Here is a 22,257-nt window from a genome sequence, read left to right on the forward strand (position 1 = left end):
CCTCCTTTTTTCTCACACTCACGTACACACGCCTCCAATAAATATCCCTTTTCATTTTACGGTACGCTTTTCTTTTCACCGTTAACACCATGGCTCTTATTCCTCTGCATGTTTTTATTCCCTAAATCATTAATCATATTACATATTATAAACTTATAATGATTAATTCGGTCTAAGTAGGGCACGGCAATTTAATTTTAGTACAATCCAGTTGATGACTTGCTTTGATCCGCGTGTTGGCTTTGGAGCTTGCCCGATCCATCTGCCTCCCTGATAGGCCCATACTCGGGACAAGCGTAAACGGTGGCTCGTTGCAAGCTCGTCGGAGAAGCAGTGAGAGGCAGCCCTTTTCTTATTTGATTCATTCGCTTTACGCTTCACTCATCGCCGCGTCCGAATACGAAAATCAGAAGAAGCTAGCAAAAATCAGAGTGGCATTGTACGAATTGTATTGGGGACAATCTTAATTGACAATGGTTTTCAAAGGTTATGTGTGGTCGTAAAGTTTCTCACCCAAGAATAAAGGCAAGCCATGCTTAGTCGATCGATTGCACTTGAAGCCCCCGGTCGTGGGAGCATTCACCTTCCATGCAGGCTGCTCCCCTGCGGACCGCTCTCGTCACGTGTTGTTTATTGACAACTTTCTGGCTTGCTCTGCAGGCCACACCGGCGGCTGTTCCATGTATCGCCCTTGACGGCAACGATTATTTATATCAACTTTTGAAGGGATCAAAACTATTACTATAAAAAATGACTACGGATTTTTGTTAAGAATCTACAAAAAACGATAATACATACTTTTATTTTTGAAAAATAAATATTTTCACAGAGAAAAATATGAAGTGAGGCGTGTAACACACGTCACGCAAACCCACGAAAGAATAGAACCAATAGAGGCCTTGCAAAACGAGTCACTTCTCTCCAAGCATTTCGTGATTCGCCGTGGTGCATTGAAAACCTCCACAGCCAATCACTTTGAAAGCGTCTATTATAGCTGTAGGTAAGTTTACCATTACATTGTTTTCCTTTAATTGTTGTCATATTGTAAACAAACATTAAATGGTTCATTTCTTTTATCCATGTATTTGAGATTGACCGAGGTACAGCAGGCCGCATGAACGATCGACCGCTGTGGCGCTGGCTCTCGACAGACCACCATGTTTTTCAGACTGTTTCTTTGTTCGCTGGTTGGCCCAGGTTTGCGCAGTAATTTATGCAGATTTACGAATGGCAATGGCCGTGTGAGTCTCGGACCAGCAGCCCTATCGCAAAGCACCTCCCTGCTTGTTGAGAACACTTTTGATTGTTCTAAGCAACCAGTAGGATTTTGATGGTTGCGACTATTTGTAAGTACACATTTCCACGTGTTACGCTACCAAGTGACAGACGTTTGATAGTGACAACTTTTAATGCATCTTTATTTGACAGCAAAGATGTTCTTTTTGCAACCCGGATGGAGACGCAACGCGTTTTTTCTTTGCTGCCAAGCAAGACATGACTCTCGGGTCTCACAGACTTGTGCTTCACCTGTTTGTCAAACGCTCCCAGCTTATTCTTTCACCTAAACGATTTTATGTTTATGTACTCTCAGTTCTTAAAAATAACATTCTTTTTTGTTTGTCCTGTTCATTTTGCTGTGGCTGTATTGTTCTCCTTTGTGTTCTAACACAGTACTGTCTTGAGTCTTGGGTAGATCTAGGATCGCGACTCGCCAACCTTTGTTGTCTTCTCGCCCGGTGTCTCCACTACTTCGAGCTCTCAAACTTGTATAAACAATGCAATCGCTCTCTGTTGTTTTATTGAAAAATCTCTGCATCGCTGTCTCCGATGTTGCACGTAAATGCGATTTTTGTGTCTTTTGGTCTTGGGTCGAATGAATGGTGTGTTTTATTCTTCCCAAGTCCAAGTCGCTCTAGCCTAGATTCTAGACAGTCGAAGGCCCAACCACCCTACATCAGTTAGCCAGCTAGATTCTCAAGTAGTCTAGTGCAGTCTCATGACACTCTCATAGGCCCTAGATCTAGTAGTAGAATTCTAGATCTAGATGTAGTCAAGGTCTAGGCTCATTCTTTTTGTCGGCCTGCGGATGCACAGAGAGGGCGAATCTTACCATTTTGAATTTGATAGATCTAGAATCTAAATAGTTTTAAATAAGGAGGCAAATAGGCCAGCTCTCTTTCTCTGAAGGCTCGGGAAAATAAACTTGAACTCTATTTCTCCAAACGGTTTACGTTCTCGAGATTTGGGTGCTTTTTCAGTAGTTCCCACCACCCTTACTTGAGCCTAGATCTAGATTCTCAACATTTAGTAGATCTAGATCTATACGTTTGATGGGCGGTGAGCTAAGATATCAAACCTAACAACTGCAAAACATCAAATTATTTTATGGTAAAATCAGGGGGAAACCCCATTAAAATTTTTGTTAGGTCAGGGGGGCCCTGAAACCCCCCTACTCTTGGGGCCAAAAGTCGCAAACAATTGCGGGGTGGGAACCACCGAAAAAGCGCCGAGATTTATTGGTTATTTGCGAATGGAGTGGCACAGACGCATGTGTGTGTGTGTGTGTGTATAAGGTGTGTTGGGGGGATTTTTTGTCGCTGTACCTTTTGAAGGCATTTTGAAATGAAGTATAATCCGACGTGGCCTCAACCACAATTAAAGTATCTCTGAATATTTTTCAGACATTAAAAAATCTCTCGCTCTAGAAATTGAATTCGAGGCAAAACATTTTTCCACAGTCCTGGCAGAATGAAAGATTACGCCGAGATCTCTCATATGACCAAAAAATCTCTAAAACAAACCGTTTTGAGAAATAGAGGTCAAGTTTATTTTCCCGAGCGTTCGGAGAAATAGTCACTTTGTTTAAATAAATCAGATTCCCTTTCTGAAATCCTGGTTTTAGTTACCAGTGTTTGAAAATATCAGTTGCACTAGCTAGATTCTAGATCACCAAGCCTTGAACTTTAAATTACATTATTTACTGTACGTTTTCATGTCGTTTTCATTACAGTTTTATTGTTAGATCTACAGTCAAACCGTGATACAGCTGTAACTTAATGGACTAAAGTTATTTAAGAGTGTAACACTGACTGATTGCCATTTTGACTAGTGGTAGACTAGTAAAGGTTAGAGACTAGGGACAAACGATGGCTCGTCTTTCGTGTTGTCCTGTCTTTTTTCATGATTGTCATATGCAGAGGAAGAAAAGGAGTAGGAAACAGTTAATGTATAGCGACCCTGTAGATGTAGCCTACAGTTTTTTGTATCCGATACTTGTCAGTCCTTGGCCCTCCTTGGACCTTTCATGTAGACTTGACTTGAGTGTGAGTCCTGGCAATATGATGAAAACCTTAAAGGCGCAAACCAGCCTATCGGTCATCGATAGAGATTTTGCGGGCAAGCCGAGGTGGCTCAGGTCCTTTGGATTTTTTCCGGGCGATTTTCATTCCTTTTTTTTAAAACTTCTATTTTTAATTGTGCTTAAAGTCTAGAAAAACTAGCATTTTCATAAATCCGTGCAAACGAAGAGCAAATTGATAAAAAAAACCTGCCAGAAATAGGCCAAACTCGCTGAGATTTTCAAGCATCCACCGAGTGTTATGTGGGGTTTGTGTGGTACGTATCTCTGGCGACCAATTCGCTAGTGGTGTGTGTGAGGGTGGGGGTGGCGGATGATTTATGTAAGTTTAATAAGGACGTACAACTCAGATACTTAACGGCTGGCGGTGTAAAGGCACAATTGGGTTTGTAGGCGTTCTTTTTCATACATTGGCAAAACCAGGCGATAAGCAGAGCTGTTAAAGTACTTTTAAAAAGGTACTTAAGTACAAATTTAAGTACAATCTAAAATATGTACTTAAGTACAGCAAAAGCACTTTCCTTTAAGATGTACTTGAGTACAAGTATTTTAAAAAAAAGTACATATGAGTACATTTTGAGTACTTTCTGCTAATATATATATGCTAAAACACTCTACAGTGCTAATGCAAAACATCATTTCTATCCAGTATATTTGACAAATTAGGCCATTTATTACTAAAAATATAAACAGTATACAAAGCATTTGAATATACGCACTGAACGTAGGTGGAAATGGTCCATGAAATTGAAAAAAACTAAACAAACAAACGCAACTAATGAGTAAGTGATATTATGAATAGAACTTGTTTGAGTAAGACAATATGATCAAATGTAATTAAGTCAGTCCAAGAGTTCGGAAAGTTTTACAGAAAAAGTATCCAAATTGGAAAATATAGAGACAAAGTTGCTCTTAAGAAAACTTAAAATTGATGAAAATGACCAGCAAAGAAATGGAAAAATACATTGAATTCTTCATTAACAAATCACCAAGGAATCAACATTGCCTTAAGCAAAAACCACCAAGAAAGTTACAAATTTAGGTAGCCTAAAAATGGTCAGATATACATTGACATGAGGCATGCCATACACTCATTCGTGAGTCTCGAGATCTTTATCTACGTTTATCCAGTTGCCCCTCCCCTTTACCTGTCCAAAAATGTTTGCCTTCCATCTCTGATTGAGTCCCCCCGCCTTTGTCGTTATGCACCATTACCGGTACGTTGTGACAACAGCAATTAAAATTCAGGCTGTCTCACAAATTCGGGAATAGAGAAAAACTGCCTTCAATGGTCAGGGAAGAGTTCACAGTTTGATGTGATCCTGCCTGGAGCCCTACCCACCCTGCGAGTGATGTAAGCTTAGGTGGCGATCTCTGATGCGAGTGATGTAAGTTTAGATGGCGATCTCAGATGCGAGTGGGGTGTTTGGGGAAAAGAAACCTCGGTGTGATCCTGTCTGGGGCAAACATTGTATCATTTCATTGAGTTTTACAACGCTTGTAAAGTGTGATCACATTCACGAGAGTGGCTGATCTTTGACGCAACGGGTAGTTCTTTGATCTCCACTTTTAACTCTTGGTTGATCGGCTGTGCCCGCCCGGGTGTTTATTCCGTAAATTATGATCAGAAATGCCGGCACTTACTCTTTCACTAAGCCTCAAAAGTACTCAAGATGTACTTTAAAAATACAGTGGAACCTGTGTAAGACGGAGTCACAAGGGATCCAGAAAAATATTCCGTCTTAGACAGGGGAATTTAAGGGGAGATCGTGATTGGGGGGAGGGGGGGGGGGTTTAAAGGCCCAGCCGGTGGGATCAAAGATCACTTGTCCGATCAGCAAGCAGTGGTCAAAACTTCACACCTCTCTATTGCTATCCTGTCTGATAATGACATGTGTCAGTCTTAATTATATTTACCACCAGTGCTTGCCTTTCATAGGACCACTGCTTTACCTCTCCTTTGATTCCACCCTTAGCCCCACCCACCAATGCCACCCCTCACTGCCATGATGTAACAATGATTCAAGGAACTCTTTTCTCTGCTGGCCGTACGATCAGGACGGCAGACATTGGTCAATCTAATTTCACACCTCTGGCTTCTTGCTACCCAGGAAAGTTTCTGTAGTGGCTCGCTACTTGAGCACTCTCACGGGAAGTCGTGAGATTTCACACCCACACTACACTGACCATTTGCATCGCTCAGGGCTCACATGATAGGGTAACATCTACCCCCAAATTGCACCCCTACTCCTCTTCCTCCCCAGCAGCATAGCCATAGCGTTAAGTTTAGAGCCGGCGGAATCAAACTTGCGAGTTTTGTTTCAAATCAAGGTTGAGCGTGCAAAGCATTTTCCGTCTTAGATAGGTGAAACCCTCGGAAGGGAGCGGATTTTTCTTTCCGTTTGCACATTGGACAGGTTTCCGTTTTATACAGGTAAATAAAGAGGAATATATCAAGGGGGGAGCGGGGAGATTCCATTAAGACAGGTTTCCGTTAAGGCAGGTTCGACTACTCAAAAAGCACTTTAATAAAAAGTATTGGAGTAGAGTAAAAGTACTGGTTCTCAAAAATGTACCAGAGTACAGTAAAAGTACCGAAAATTGTAATGTAAATACAAGGTACTTGTACTCCCTTACAACCAGCTCTGGCGATAAGCGGGGGTGGCGGTATAATAGGGGGAAGTATGGTGAGGTTTGACTGTATTTCAATAAATTGAATTTAAGGTCATCAGTATTGGAGGTTTGAACTGGTTTTGGGCAGTACAGCTAGCGATATCAGCTTTATGCATCATCACGTGGGACATGACCATGTTCTGTTGCACAGTAAAATTGTAAATGGACTGATTCATCAATGTCATGCTCATAACTGCCGGAATTGCAACAGGGAACTGCTGCTTTTTCTTTCCTCATCCTTATTATCGTCAATTTCCTCTACTTCATTTGTATGTTTGTCACTCTCTTGTGACCCGCTATTTGCGGGGTGCCTTGATAGTCGAAGCAAACTTTAAGCTGTTGAAGCTAGAGAGGTGAGCAGGGTAAGCCCAATTCCCTGTAAGGACTTCTCTGTTGGTATCCATCCCTTGGCGCTCATATGACCTTATGCAGTTGCGAGCGCCCTAAAACCTCTACTAAAACTAAACGTAAATTTAAAGTAACTCTGATTTCCACTGCTCTTACATTAAAGTCGTCGGGTGACATATCTGACAGTGTACGAAGTCTCCCTACTACTTGGGGGTTGTGTAGGAAACATGTTCATGAAACAGATATCCATAAAACTAAGTTTATTTTCATAAATTTAGTATGTATTACAAACACCCAAAGGCACAGACGATTTTGTGAAAAAACTGGTGCACTATTATGTTTCCTTCACCGCAGATGCAAGGGTTTGCACAATGAGTAGTCGTACAGCATGCTAAGCCTTGGGTGCCTCTTTAAGTGAATCAGTGACAAAGTGTGTACTATCAATAGTTCTGTGGGAATTGACTTTTCTGAAGCCTCCCCGCTCTCTTCTTTGACATGAACATTACAGTAGAACACGGTTATAGCGGGACATTTGGTTCCAGAAGAAAAATCCAGCTGTAGGCGAGTTCCCGCTATAGGAATTCAAAGGGGAAATTACTGAAAAATTTCTTATGATCCACATGATTACCTCCCTTCTATATCAATGAAATTTGTGCTTTTGATTAGTCTGCCTTTTTTTGTCAACTTCGTTGGTTATCTCAGCCTTTAATTCGAGTGAGAAGCATTTCCTTTTGTCTTTTTTGGAAGCCATCTTTTCCTCGGTCTCGTTGCTTGTGCTGTTTATCGTACCGCAAGGTGAACTGTAGAGCTGGTGAAGTGGATGCGTGCATATATATGCCTTTGGGCATCAACGATCGCAATTCAATGAATCAGGAATCACACACTACACGCTCTCCTCTTCTTTTACTTTTGGCCTAGCGTAGGCCTAGGCTTCGCACCATCTCTCCCCACCTGCCCCACCTCACTCATCACTGGAATGGCCAATCGCAACGCTGCACGGCTGACTGCCTGTTTTGAGTCCGCCTGCAGCCCCCCAACCCCCTTCCCCACAGCTACAGCTCGCTCGATCTCTCCGGCTGTATCCGAGTTCAGGCTTTTCCTTGCCCCGCTGATCCCGAGCTCAGGTAATTGAGTTTACAAAGAAAAAAAGGGGGATTCCGGTAAGGTCCTGCTGTAGTGGATGTTGCTATAGTCGTATTCTACTGTATCATGTTGGTTTTTTAAAAAATTACTGTCGGTATTGTTTGGTTTCATGTTACATTTTACATAGATTTGATGACGGGTTTTTTTTCTGCGTTTTTTTTTTTCAGATTATGGTCATCAATATTGTAACTTTGAGCTGATCTATAGTGAGAGAGAGCACTGGTTGAAATGACATGGACCTTCAACAGACTTCAGTTATGAACTTTGATCCAAACACATCCATGGGGCAGTATGTTCAAGCTCAGAACGCTCTGCAGAATTTCCAACTGCCACTGCAACAGCTTCAAGGCCAAGGCCAAATTCAAATGCCAGGACAGGTAAGATTTTGTCTCGTTGAAGGAAGAGTTCAATTACCTAGCTAAAAAGCTTTTTAAAAGATATTAAATTTTTTTCAAGGGTAAGGAATAACACACTTCATACCAGGGGTTGGCAAGCTATGACCGTTCACAGAGTTGTCTCTGGCCAGAGAAATATATGCTGTGATTTTATCCTATCCGTGCGCCCTGGAGTCATTTTGTACCCTTTTAGAATACTTCTAATACGAAGATCTCTATGAAAGTTTCAGTATTTCTCAAAAAATCATTTTGTCAGACTGCTATGCAAAGCGTACATATTGGATTAAAGAGTAAATTTCCTTTTTGGAAAGTGGTGGCTCAGAGTTCCCCACGTCGTATGGATACTATAGCAAAACACGACGTACGGATAGGGCTTAAAAAATTTTGTTTACTCACGTTCTTAATCTGCCGTAAGCTGACGAAACGCCTTTTTATATTCTCAGCAGTTTTGAGATGAAGAGTCTTTTTGTTAGCCTAACCATTGAAATAAGGCATCCTTCTGAAATTTGAATTCTAATTTATAAAAAAAACAAAAACAGTTTCGCTTTGATTTTTTTCAAATAAGTAGGATAACCGATCAGGCTTTAGATTTAGCAAATAAAAAAAATTGGGGGCCAAAAATGAAAATGGCCATTTAGTCAGCTTACGGCAGTATAATCATGAAGTTCTTTTAAAAAAAAGTACTGTCCAGAGCACTATGTCAAGTTTTTAAAGTAGAAGTAAAAGATGGGGCAATCTGGCTATATTTATAGCATAGTGGAAGCGGCCCAGATAAATTCTAACTCTTTTTGTTAATGTTACTATCAGAATGGTGAGAAAATACGAGATGCTATGAAAGGCAGGGGAAATGATTTATTTTCATTGTCCAATTTTGTGTGAGGAACTTTTGGGTAAATTTTTAAATTCACATGATAATGTTATCAGTGTCATCATTATGCCAGTGCAGTGTGTCTGTCTGGAATAGCTTTTACGATATCTCTCCATCATGGACAAAATAAGTCTCCCATGTACTACAACTTGATACAATTCTTTTTTTTTTTCAAATGGGTTTAATGAGATGGCAGAATTTCTGTTAATAATCGACAAGATATGTTTTTGTTTTGAAATGGACTATTGACAGGGTGCTCCCAAAAAAACGTAACAACTTGTTTTGTAAATATCTTCCTCCATACTGAAGTTTTGTGTTTGAGTTTTAAACATAACATTTGGAAGCCAAAAAGAATTTGTCATAATGTATTTTAGATAAGTCCATTGAATGGTTTTACTCTATATAGCGCATAAAAAAACAACCCATTTTCAACCTTGTCGCCATTTTCATAGCATGACGCACCAGTTCGCATTAGGCCTACCACTAAAATTTGCAACAGTTGTGCCATATTGCAAGCTACAGCAGTCTAACAAGTCAACAGAAGTCTGCAGATGTTATTTTTCCCAAATTTTGTTCGCCTGCTTAGATCTTGGTTACGTTTAGGACCAAAAGAGAGAGAGCCTTTTGTATTGAACATTACCTCTCCACAAACTCGCCATCCCTGACATTTCGTAAGTTCTGGGCACGGCATGGAGAGAATGCTTAGGTGCCCTCAAGACCTTTGGCGTCATGAGTAGAGAAGTTCTGTCAGTATAGATCTATAGCGAATCGGAACTAAAAAGTTCTTTAAAAAATGACCACTTTAGGTCGAACACGCACCTTGCGCAGCCCTTTAAACGTCACCAGAGTGTAGATTTCAGTTGCCGAGTCCCATGAGACATCTGTCCGTGGATGATCTGCGGCTAGGACTTCCCTACACCTCAACAGTCTGCATTCACATTGCTGATCTTAACCTACGACTATGTCATGTTCATCTTCGCTAGGCCGAGATGACATAGATCAGAGCATGGCAATGTGTTCATGATTCCTCGAATGTCTTGTAAAGAGGGATCATTTCCTTGATGACATCTGGTTTAGTGCAAAGCCCATTTTCACCCTGCGGGATATGTTAACTCCATAAAATGCAGTCTATTGGGCACCCCATTCTATTGTCTCTTGAAGCCACTTCTTAGTGAACATGTACAGTGTATGTGGCTTTAAAAACTCATGGTTTAGCAGGTCTTTGTGTTAGGGTGCCACTGAACCTTTCGAACGACGCGTTAAAAATGTGTCGAGTCCAAAGGAGGAAATGTGGAGCACTGCTTCTAGGAGTTTCAGAATGAAATCATTAGGTTTTTTACACTCTGTAAAAGAAATTAAATATTGTTTAAATGTCACAGGGATGGAAAATTAATGTCAAAGAGAAAATAAAGAAATAGGTCGACTAATCTTTTCATGACTTCCTTTACAAGAATTTTAAACATTGGTGAACTTTGCGTTTTTGTGTGCTTTTTTCTTGTAGCCGTTTCCGTTTTCAAAACATGTTTCTTCTTCGTGGATTTTATATCAAACGAATTCCTTTTGAATGAATTATGTCTGTTCCAAATTACAGCATTCTAAAATAATTTTTGCGCGAGATATTCAGAGAAAAAGTTGTAAAGTTTTTTTTTGATCAGCCTGTATTTATTTCTTCAGTCAAGCCCCATAATTATCATGAATGTCAAAATTAGAGAAATTTCAAAGGTGACTCGAACCCCTTTTGTCCCCCCCCCCCCCCCCCCCCCAACAACCCTCTCTTCCCTCTTTCTCTCTCTCTCTCTCTCTCTCTCTCTCTCTCTCTCTCTCTCTCTTTCTCTTCCACCAGTCAAGCCATGTGTGAGGTGTGCTCACAAAATGAGTAACTTCTCGCAGTCCACAAATGGAGATATTGTTGGCCAAAATTCGACACTGAAGTCAAATCTGTAGAATTTTAATTGATGTCATATTTTTTAACTATAACATTTCTTTTATTATTTCATACTCATAAATTACAAAAACTTCACCTATAAGCGTGATGTATCTATTTCCATAAGGTTTGAATCAGAGAAGTAACTACTCATTTTGTCAGGACGCTTTACATAAAGATGTCAAAGTTAGAGAAATGATAATGGTGATTTGTCTACCCCGCCTTTTTTTCCCTTTCTTTTTTTTTTTTTTTTCATTTTTCAAGCCCTTCTATTGAGATGTTACAATTAGAGAAAAAACTGCTAAAAGTTCCTCTGACCTCTTTTTGTTCTTCCAGCAGTTACCGCTGGTTCAGCTAGGCCAGGGACAGTTCATTCTGAACCAGAACCAGCTCCTCCAACAGCTGGGCCAAAACCAGCCGGTGCAGCTCCAGGCCCCGGGGCAGGCCATCCAACTGGCGGGTCAGCAGGGCCAGGCCATCCACCTGCCCTCCCTGCAGCAGAACCAGCACCTACAGTCGCTGCAGCTCCAGGGGCAACAGGGGCAAGCGCTGCAGCTCCAAGGTCAGGCTACGGCTGCCGCGGCCCAGCCCATCCAGATCCAAGGTCAGAACGGACAGACGATTCAGCTGCAGGGTCAGAACGGGCAGGCCCTTCAGGTTCACAACCAGAACGGGCAGCAGATTCAACTGCAGGGCCAGAACGGCCAGGCCATACATATTCAGAATCAGAACGGGCAGCACATTCAGATTCAGGGACAGAATGGTCAACCCTTACAGTTGCAAGGGCAGAATGGGCAACAGATACAACTCCAGGGCCAAAACGGACAACAGATTCAGCTTCAGGGCCAGGCCGGCCAGTCGGTTCAGCTGCCCAACGGTCAGACTATCCAGCTGAATGGGCAGAATGGACAGCTAGTGCAGCTGCAGAACGGACAGCCCTTACAGCTTCAGCCGCAGCAGCTGGCCCAGCTCCAGGGGCAACAGCTCCAGCTGCACAGTCAGGGTCAGCCGTTACAGCTGCAGAATCAGCTGGGCCAGGCTTTGCACGGGCAGCAGCTTCAAGCCGTCCAGCTTCCAGGCCAACAGTTGCAGCTGATGTCCCTCCAGGGCCAGCCGTGTCAGGTGGTTCATGTCCAGAACCCCAATGGACAGATAGTGCAACAGGTGGTGAGTTCTATTTTAGTTTGATTATGTGGATGGTTGGTGGGGGCTCTGGTGTGGTTTGCTCCTTTTTTCCTATCAGACAACTATCGCCTTTCTCTCCTTCTTTTTTATGTTTTTTTTTCTCTTGTAACACCTCTAGTCTTCGGAACTTATACGACCTTATTTTGTTGCTCGTGCCTTAAAACTCTTACTAAAACTAAAACGAGGACTTTTTTTTCCACAGCTGTTCAGTTTCACTCTGTGAGCAACATACTGAATTCTAACCTGTCTGGCCTCTGTGACCTATTTGGAGGAGTAATAAATCATGGTTGAATTAAAAAAAGACAGATTTTTAGTGGAATGATAAATTATGTATGTACACTTGAAATTTGTTTTTCAAATCTATTTACTCTTCTGTGGTGTTAGATATCAAGTTTCTATATTTCTATTTATTCTGCTTTAAAAAAAAAAAATTGTATTTTGTGTTTGATTGCCAAACTTTTCCCTTTCTCACCAAGTTATCCTTTACTTTCCTCCCTCTCAGAGCATTTGATTGTTGTTTCACTGAACTTCCAGTCTAGTAACTTGTACCATTTTGTATGCTGATAACATAACATCACTAGTGAGCATCTTTTGTGTCATGCCCAACAGAAGTAGGTAGCGTGACTGGAGATTGACCGTATCGCGAAGATCAAATAGACAACCAACTGATTTGCAGTGAATCAGCCTTGGTTTTACGTTTTGATTTGATTTTTTGTATAATGTATTCTCTTTCTTTTTCCTTTCTTGTCTTGTGTGAGTGCTTTTTCTTTTACGTGTGCTTTATTTTGTAATGAATGGCATTGTTGGTGGTGTGGGTCCCTGATTCATCATCATTGCCTTTCTCACCCTGGGTCAGGATACAGGCCGCGAACAAACACTTTCCACCTTTCCCTATCCTGGGCTAGCCTCTTGATGTTTTTCTATGTCTTTCCACTTTTCTGTACATCGACTTCTGTCCAGATTCCACGTTGTCTTCCCCTTGATCTTTTACCCTGTGGGTTCCAATTCAACTCTTTCCTTGTTATGCAGCTGCCTGACTTCCTGAGAGTGTGTCCAATCCATCGCCACCGCCCTCTTTCCACCTCATCTTGGACTGTCATGTTCTCCTTAACACTTGTCGCCGTTGGTGACAGTAACTTCCTGAGACACTTTTTCAAGAAAATCTGGATATTCTTTATGCAAATCTGAGATGCATTCACACTGGGAAAGATTATTATCACGAGTCTCTGTCTGTTTGGCTTTGTCATTCCACTCTGTTTGTCTGGGTTGGCCCAAAGAGGTATGGTCAAAGCTGCCGTCCTCCCAACTGATCTAAATTGTGTCAATGATTGAATTCAATGAGAATGTGAAACACTTTTACTTTTACTTTTACAGTCTATTTTATTCATTTATTTCTCAGGTTCCACTTATGCTTGGTGCTGATCAGCTCGGGGGTCTTATCAATCCAGTTCAGCAGGTAAGGCATCGATTGAAGAAAAAAAGACATATTTTTCTGTTACTCTTGTTTTCCCTTATGAAATTCAATGTCTTTCATTTTATAAAATATTTCTGCACTACAATACATAGAGACCAATTTGGTTTGAGACAGTGAGACGGCAGGGAGGTTATATGTTTCAATGGTATTGTAAAGTATCCGTTAATTATGGAACAATTAATTTTGTTTTGGTTGGGAAACATGTAGAAAGTTTAGACCCATAATAATATGGGTACAGTATAAAGCCTTGTCTGAGCTTAAATATGACAGTTTCCAAGACAATATTTTCTTATCTTTCTTTTTTGTGTACGAGTGATTGGAGGGCATTACTGGTTGGTCTTCTTACTTCTTCTATTTGGGCTCTCTGTTGTTTCTGTCTGTCTCTCGTTTCTGTCCCTAACACTAATAAATGGCCATTTTTGTTTTGATTTTCCTCTCTGTACCAAAACTTACAGACAAAAAGAAATAATTCTCGTTTGGCTCTGTCAGCAGATGTTGTTACAAGCTCAGGCTCAGAACCAGAACCAGCTGGTGGGCCAGTTTGTGCAGACGGAGAGCGGCCTGGTGTGGCAGCCCACGGGTGTGTTTGGTGGAGCCGAGAACCAGCCGGGCCTTGTGCAGCTGGGGCAAGGAGCAGGTAATCTCTATAGAAAGTGTTTTGAACCACTACTGAATTACAGTCGAACCTGTGTAAGATGGAATCAGAAGGGAGCCTGAAAAGAATTCCATCTTAGACAGGGGAATTTAAGGGAAAGATGGCGGGGGGGGGGGGGGGGGGAGGGTGTGTTCTATGGCCCAGCCAATGGGATCAAGGGTTGCTTGTTCGGTTGGCAAGGAGTGGTCAAAACTTTACACCTCAACTGCTGTCCTCTCTGATAATGACATAGGTGTCAGTCTTACTTATCCTATTACCGCCAGTGCTTGCATTTCATAGGACCACTGTTTGACCTATTAAAAACCGAAACGTTGGAACATCTCATTTGCTTCCACCCTTAGCCCCACCCATCAGTGTAACAAGCACAGTCAACCAATGCCACACCTTACTGCCATGTAACAATGATTCAAGGAACTTAGGGTGGCTTGCATTGGTCAAACTAATTTCACACCTCTGGCTTCTAGCTACCCAGGAAAGCTTCTGTGGTGGCTCGTTACTCGAGCATGTTCACTGGCAGTCGTGAGATTTCCCACCCCCACTACTACTACCCTGACCATCGGCACCGCTCAGGGCCTAGGCCTTCTCAGTTGGCAGGCCTAGCTCATGGCTCACATAGATGGGGTAACATCTTCCCCCAAATTGCACTCTTACTCCCTTCCCTCGCCCGGCTGTGGCAGCATTGCGTTAAGTTATGAGCTGGAGGAACCAAACTTGCGAGTTTTGTTTCAAATCAGGGCTGAGCGGGCAAAGCATTTTCCGCCTTAGACAGACTAAACCCGAGAAGGGAGCGGATTTTTTTTTTCAGTTTACGCGTTAGACAGGTTTCCGTTTTATACAGGTAATGTAAAGAGAGGAATTTATCGAAGGGGGAACGAGGAGATTCCGTTTTACACTGCTTTCCTTTAAGGCAGGGTCGACTGTTTTAGGTTTTGTGTGTATATATTCATAATGAAAGAATATTTATTTGTTGGGGGGGGGGGGGGGGTTGTTTGTTTGTGTGTGTGTGTGTATCAAGAGGCTAGCCCAGGATAGAGAAAGGTGGAAGGTGTTTGTTTGTGCCTTATACCCTGATGCAGGGTGAGAAAGGCAATGATGATGATGTGTGTGTGTGGGAAAGGAATCCTGCCAGAAATGCTGTTTTTATCGAATGAGATCCACTTACAACTCAGTGTTTGTTTTGACTGTTTAATTTTTGTATTGGATGAAAACTGTTTACAACCCAGAGCATTGGTTATGACATTTTAGTTTTCTATTTTTATTCTTTTTGGACATACTGGCTAGAGAGATGCAAGAAGTATTTATTTTTTTCGTAATAGTATTATCTCCCCCCCCCCCCCGCTTTATAACTATTATTGTGTGGATATGCTGTTTTTTAACGCAATCTGAAACTTAACCGTTGTGAATGGTTACAGTGGCAAGTCAGAGTCAGCCAACAGTGGAGACGAGTCAGCCTCAAGACTTCACCCCGGCCAGTGTAGCAGAGCCGGTCCCTGAGGCAGAGAACAGCGAGTCCCAGCAGTCAGCAATAGTCAATGGAGATTCTATGGTGAGTCTTTTCTTGTGAAAATAGGTCCGGAAGAAAATACCTGTGTCTTCATCATATCAGTGTCATCATTATTGTTGAACAGTGGGGAAAATACATCGTGATTGTCATCATAGGAACAATAATAATGATAATAGTAGTAATAATAATTGCATTTAGACAGTGCATGTCCACGCTCTAGAGCATTCTTCTTGGTGAAGTGAGGAAAATTTGTGTGAAGTGCCTTTCCCAATAACACTACGTCGTGCCACTGATGGGATTCGAACCCATGGCCTTATGGTTTTTGCGAGTTCAATAACCTAACCACTAGGACACCGACGCCACAAACCCTTCATTTTCTGTAATATCCAGTGTTTTATGGTGTGCCCGTGTGGTCACATTGACTGGTGGAATGCTATCTACATCTGTCCGGATCTAAAAAATTTAACATTTGCACCACTCTACTGCTGTTAGGTCCTACTTCTTAATTTTCCCTCTATTTGTTCCATCTCTTGGTCTTGCTTTTTCCCACTAAATGACTGTTATTGCATCAATATGCTTCTTAAACTCAAAATCTTTACACGGCGGCTTTTTTTCTCCCCCTGAAGCTTACACCTATTTTTAGAGTAATAATCTTTTTCTTTCTCATTTCAATTTTAGTCGTCAGTGCCAGGATCAACCAACACAACCACCACGTCAACACCTCAACCCGTTGGCCGCATCCAGATCGCAGCTGAAGATCCTGATGAAGATACGCGGCCGCTGTACGTGAACGCCAAACAGTACCACAGAATCCTGAAGCGACGGGCAGCCCGGGCGAAGCTCGAGAGTACGGGGAAGGTGGTGCGGAAACGTAAGGTCAGTGATGGTCAGTCACTGTTCTAAGCCTTTCACTGGACTGTAACGCTGTTGTCTACTGTCACAGTGGTGTGTGCTTTGTGTGACTTGTCATGTGTGTGCATATTTGGTGTGTTGACTTTTTTTGGTTTATAGTTTCTTAGTGAACTCTGGCTTGTGTGCAGTGATCAAAGTTCTTTTTTTTCTGAAAATACCAGGGTTTTTAATTTTCAAAGATTAACTTTTCATGGAATTTTCAATTGATTCAATAGCATAAATTTGTTGTCACCTGTGGTGTGTGCATATTTGGTGTTGAGTTTTCTTAGCTCATAGTTTCTTACAGAGCTCTGGTTTGTGTGCAGTGATCAAAATTCTTGTTTTCAGAAAATACCAGGGTGTTCTATTTTTAAGGGTTAACTTTTCATGGAATTTTCAATTGAGTTGCATAAATTTTCGGTAAAAGTATGGTTCTGGTCTGTTTTTGTGGATTGCCTTTTTTTCTCAAATTTCTCAAAATTTTGAAGTATTAGAAGTTCTCGTTTTAATCCTCAATCTCAGTGGCTTCTCAATTTTTTATTTTGCTTGAATCTTTATCGAGGCTTCAATTTTTTCTTTATCACCTAAATATATTGAGGTCCCGTATCATGTTCTGATCCATCCAGTACTCGGAGTGCTGAATAGGTGGCTTCTACCACTGGTGGGTCGGTCCTACTTCTTTTCTTTGCTGCTGTTGTTTTTGCATTTTCTTATCTTGATTTTTCCCTGCATGAAATTACCGTTATGGTGTCAATGTACTTCTTTTTACTTCATAACCCGAACTAGACGGTTTCGTTTTCTGGTTGGTTTCTCAAGATCCGTGAAAACTTCATCAGTATCCACAAGAAGAGAACTTTGGCTTTTTTTAAACTTCATTATTATGTCAGTTCTTTGCTGCAAGAAGTTTGTACTTTTTCGTTCTTCTCTCTGTATTCTGATTTAGTAGTGCTGCTTTTATACCTTGGTACTGCCTTTTGTAGTGGAGCCTAGGCCATTCTCGGTCACATGTAGAATATAAACGACTTTTTGTTCGCGAGTTGGAAGATTTTGTATCGAGTATCTCCATCATCCACTTGGACGTTATACTCTTGGCAGCTGCTACTACAGTGGGGTCATAATTTATTCTTCTAGAAAATTTTTTGAAAAGAAGTGAGTATTCGAGAGCGTCTCTGATAGGTCCCACATCTTTTTTTTTTTTCTTCTGTTGTTTTCTATTTGACTTTCTTGCTGTTTTCCCCCTTGTTTTAATGGTGGTGATAATGTAATTGTTCTTCTCTTTGCTTGAACCAAAGTGTGAAGAGAGTAATCCTGGGTGGTTAGATATTTTGCAACGTCTCCGTTACTGTTCCTCTTTGCTGTCTTTGCTGTTGCTTGCTTGATATTATGATATGTTTTGCATGGATGTCCAAATTATGAATATTTATTATCATTGCATGATAATAGAAAGAGAGTTTTAATGTAACTCTTCTTCATAGGAAATTATGATATATTGTGTTTGACCCAAGTTTCTATTTCGTGCCAATTATGTAAGTTTAAAGTAATAGATTGTGGTTGTTTGGAAGACGCCACTGGTAGGTCCTACTCCCCCCCACTGTTGCTTCTTTTGCTGGTCTTACTCTTTCCCACAACCAAATGATCACTTTTGTGTCATTATGCTTCTCTTGATCGTTTATTCAGACAATGGAACAATAATGGACTGTTTAAACTTATAATTGTCATATGTATTTGAAATCTTCATCCATTTAGTTTATTAGGTATATTTTGTCTGAGGACACTATCCCCTGCCAAAGTTTTGCAAAAAGGGCTGTATTATTCAAGAGAGCAAAATATATCCCATGTTCACAGTTTTTTTGCATGGCTTCAGAAAGATTTCCTGGGTTTTGTAGTTGCAGTACGATGATTCTGTTTGTTTCTCTGGGAGCTGATTTAACCTTACATTTTTTTTTTTTTTGGGTTGACTTATTGACATTTAATTTGTTTTTGAGTGTCGTACTGGAATGGAACTCGTCTGTATGGAAAGTAGCGGTACCAACATACAAAAAAATAAGAAGAAATAAAAGTGATAAAAGTAAGTCATTCGATGACTGTACCTTATCACGTCAGAAACTCCCGTCTGCTCAGAAAATACTCCCAATATAGTATATAGCTTTTGTAATGCAACATGGGTGTTGTAAGTTTTTGTAAAAAAAGCTGGTATGACCTTATGCAGTTGCGAAGCCGTAAAACCTCTACTAAAACTAAAACAAAAGAAAGCTGGGGACTGTTGGTGTAAAGGTTTTTTAATTATTTAAGGGCATCTTGATGTTTGGTCGTACTTCTTTGTTCTAGTTGTGTTGTCTCCCTTTCTCAACAGAAGTATCTCCACGAGTCTCGACACAAACATGCCTGCCAGCGCACAAGAGGCGTCGGAGGTAGATTCTTTTCCATCAAAGTTGAGAATGAATCGGAATTTGGGTTGAAAGAGGTAAGTGCTTACATATTACTAGATTTATTATTTAAACCCAAAAAAGTGGCTTTGGATAACGAGTTCTGGCTACTTAGCCAGTATTTTAGATTCCTTTACCACATTGCACTATAAAGGTCTGGACTTCCCAAATCCTAATGCAAGAGGAGGTAATTCACTTCCGGTAAATATTTTTTTAAAATGCGTTTCGAAAATACTAAACAAATTCCCAAAATTCTGAAAGATAGAAATGAAATTTAAGAGAAATGATTGTTGTTACCAAAAAATGTAACTTTTTTTTATGAAGAGGTTCTTGGAAATGTTCTACTTTGCTTTAAGTGGGGTGTCCTACGCGTCACTCTCTCTTTCAGCCTTGTGGTCGGGCCCTAGATCGTGCATCGGATAAATCCGAATTGCCCCCAACTCCTGCTACCTTTTCATCAATATCATGATTTGCTTGTTCTATCTCATGTCCATCGTCATTTGTTTGTTCTAGTTCAATTGTGTTGTTTTCAACTCGTCGAGACACCTTCCGAGTGTCGGAAAGGCAATCATATTTGATCGGCTCTAATACTAGAAGTACTGGCCCAAAAAATTTTGGTTTGTACAAAATCATTTTGCTAGCACTATCATCTCTCCCCCCCCCCCCCCCTTCTCTTTTGAGTACCGGTATTGAAACATTGTCCCTCCTACATTTCAGGAACCAGGCAGCCCCCACCTTATCCCAGACCACTCCATGGGCAGCGCTAGTCGATCGCCTTCTCCTTCACAGCCCCACTTACAGGTGGACGAGACAGACGGTGTCACAGTCAACGGTCATTTATGATGACTCGCTTCCCCCCCCCGCCCCGCCCCTGTGTTCTGTCCATGTTATAGTGTTCTTTCCCAGGGATGGGTGCTCTTCACGTGGTACTTTTCTAAATTCAAGATTTTTGGTGGGTGGTTACTTTTCACTCAAACACAAACATTTTGTGTTGTGTTAGAAATTTTAATGTTTTTGCATTAAAATGTCTCTGTCTTTTTTTTTTACCATCTCATAAACACGGGATGCTGGCTACATTCACGGCTCAGTTTCCGTCATTTTATTTGTTTGGACCCCTGTAGAGGTATAGTTAAAGCTCTCGGCCTGTCCAGAGGATTAAAAGTGTGTTACTTTTGCCAGAAGTAGGACTTCATTTGAGTGAATAAAGGAAGTTGTGGGTTAGATGTAGGCAGCCCCAGGGAATGCTGGTAAAAGTAAAGTATAACTCATTCCTGGTTTTGCGCATCACATTGATCGCAACCAGGTATTTTTCCCATTCCTGTAAGACACAGCTGCGACCCTGCCATGACCCTGGCTGTCGCGAACTAGGCCAATCTGTATCATAATATGGTGGACTATACTTTACCTTTATTGTTGAAATGTTTAGATAAAAGTGTTTAAGCTGAAGTGCAGGGTGCTCTCTCTCACCTCAGTTCAGAAGTTCAAGTTTATTTATTTATTTATTTATAAAAAAAAAAATTGTAGTAGAGTTGTGCCCATCCCTGGTAACTTGTTATGAAACACATGAGTCTACGAGAACTCAATCGTGATTTAACTTTTGACTTCCACTTCCATTGCGCCCCCCCCCCCCCCCGGAATACTCACAGCATTCGCTCGTGTTTGGTGCCTTCTTGGGATTGTGTTGTTGTGTATTCAACGATGATAAATGAGTTGTTGAATAGTTTGCAAGACTATGGTTCTAAACTTAAATGTGATTTTTTTTTTTTCAGAAAGAATAGTGGTGTTTTTTTTTTGTTTTAGAAAATTTTCTTCATAAAGAATAGTGGTGTTTTTTTGTTTTTTAAAAATAGTTCTATTTTATTTTTTGGGGGTTTAAATTCAAATGAAATCCAGCTGACATTGTGAAGTCGGTGCCTTTATTTTGTACATTCGTTATTTTTTGGGGTTTTTTTTGTTTGTTCATATGATGATTACATTCCTTTATCAATGAGTGGGCATGCCCACAACGCTTTGGTGCGCCTGCAGGTTTCCATTATGTGGCTCTATTCCTGTACGTCAGCATTAGCATGACCTTGTCTTTCATTTGTGTATACGTACGATAAGGTGTTGCAAAAGTGTGGACCAAGGGGAACATGTGTGATTTGACATGAGAGACGTAGAGGTGGTCAATGGGTGGTTGGAGAGAGCCACTCACTGGTGGTAGGTCCTGCTTCTTTTCTGTTCTTTTGTTGTTTTTGTCTTTCCATCTTACCCTTTCCCAACCTAAATGACTGTTATTGTGTCAATGTGCTTCTCTGTACTTAAAAGAATGAGTAGTTGTTATGTTCTTTCTCAGTAGTTGTATTTTTTTTTTAGTGAAGTTTTAAATTAATGTTTTTAGAAGAAGCTTCAAAGATGGAGGTTGTCTTATAGATGTTTTAAAAAAAGCAAATCAGAAGCTAAATATGAATCAACATCATTTTTTTTTTCAAGGATTGGGTAAATCTTTGTTGTAGTAGATCTCATGGAAATACTGGAAATATTATTTGTGCAGTCAAATAATTGGTTACAGGTTCAGAAAAAGCGTTTTAGTAAAAGGAAGCACTTCAGCACAGTGATGGTCACTTCGTACTAGAATTTGGGCTAGACAGACAGACAGATGGAAATTGCAGAGGGCAGGTAAAGAAGTAGGATTTGTAGGATTTCCCAATGTTGCCCTTCAACCACTCACAGGGTCCAGACTTTTGCACCATCGTCGTATATGTATGCCCTGTCACAAGCGAGTAGATATTATTGTGTGTGTAGTATGTGTGTGTGTGTAGAACGAGAGTGAACTTTGACCCTTGATTTTGACATGCCTGTGACCTACGGGAAGTGGGTTTTTTGTCTCTTGGTATAGTTTTTGTACGAATTTTATGAAATTTTTGCTTCACAAGTAGGTTTATTGAAGTGCCAAAGATAAAAGGTGTTGCTACCGGAGTGGAACATACAAAGAAAATAGAGAGAGATAAGGACAGTAGATGTTTGATGGGAAAATAGGAGCAAACCACACCGTGCTTTGCTGTATCTTAATTATCTCCTGACTAAAAGCACTGGGAATTTGCGCATGGGTTTGAAATGCTAATGATCTTCAGGTATATTTTTTTTTGCCCTGCGAAAATCGAAGTTGTAAATGATTTTTTCCCTCTTTTTTTTATAGTAAAAAGCGCTGTTATTTTAATGTACACAAATTAGAATGGTTAATACTATTGGGGTGACTGCTGTTTCAACAACAGCAAATGTTTCTCACTGACTGACATTTTTTCCGAGCTGCACGTTTTTTTCAGTGCTTTCGAACCCCCAAAGATGTGATTTAAAAATTGTATTGGTGGAGGTTCCCTGTGGACAGCTTTCAATTGCTAAATGCCTTCTTTACTATAAATTTGGATTTTCTG

General features: G+C 40.8%; 2 protein-coding genes across 7 annotated transcripts in view; one reads left to right on the plus strand and one right to left on the minus strand.

Annotated features, from left to right (window-relative positions):
- LOC101858894 (secretion-regulating guanine nucleotide exchange factor) overlaps positions 1-613 on the minus strand; it is a gene marked incomplete in the record, with an annotated part of 16,279 nt that extends 15,666 nt beyond the window's left edge. The window contains 1 exon segment of the mRNA XM_005108278.3: positions 514-613. Coding sequence (XP_005108335.2) covers positions 514-579 — 66 coding nt within the window.
- Positions 614-924: 311 nt separating this feature from the next.
- LOC101859970 (nuclear transcription factor Y subunit alpha) lies at positions 925-20,647 on the plus strand. 6 transcript variants are annotated; one of them, XM_035972387.1, is made up of 9 exons: positions 925-1,000; positions 7,690-7,899; positions 11,046-11,876; positions 13,294-13,350; positions 13,858-14,005; positions 15,436-15,569; positions 16,206-16,403; positions 18,772-18,882; positions 19,562-20,647. In XM_035972387.1, the coding sequence occupies exons 2-9, from the start codon at positions 7,756-7,758 to the stop codon at positions 19,685-19,687; spliced, it is 1,749 nt and encodes a 582-aa protein (XP_035828280.1). In that variant the 5' UTR covers positions 925-1,000; positions 7,690-7,755; the 3' UTR covers positions 19,688-20,647. The 6 variants fall into 6 exon arrangements, with proteins under 6 accessions (XP_035828280.1, XP_035828285.1, XP_005108339.1 ...); XM_035972392.1 differs by having other exon boundaries at positions 16,206-16,398; XM_005108282.3 differs by having other exon boundaries at positions 13,861-14,005.
- The last annotated feature ends 1,610 nt before the right edge of the window (positions 20,648-22,257 follow it).

The sequence above is a fragment of the Aplysia californica genome, unplaced genomic scaffold, assembly GCF_000002075.1.
Source record: "Aplysia californica isolate F4 #8 unplaced genomic scaffold, AplCal3.0 scaffold00674, whole genome shotgun sequence".
NCBI classification, from domain to species: domain Eukaryota; kingdom Metazoa; phylum Mollusca; class Gastropoda; order Aplysiida; family Aplysiidae; genus Aplysia; species Aplysia californica.

Coding starts and splice junctions, on each gene's coding strand:
- LOC101859970 (XM_035972387.1), top strand. CDS start 7,756: ATGGACCTTCAACAGACTTCAGTTATGAACTTTGATCCAAACACATCC. Junction 11,877..13,293: donor GACAGATAGTGCAACAGGTG/GTGAGTTCTATT, acceptor TTTATTTCTCAG/GTTCCACTTATGCTTGGTGC. Junction 15,570..16,205: donor TAGTCAATGGAGATTCTATG/GTGAGTCTTTTC, acceptor TTTCAATTTTAG/TCGTCAGTGCCAGGATCAAC.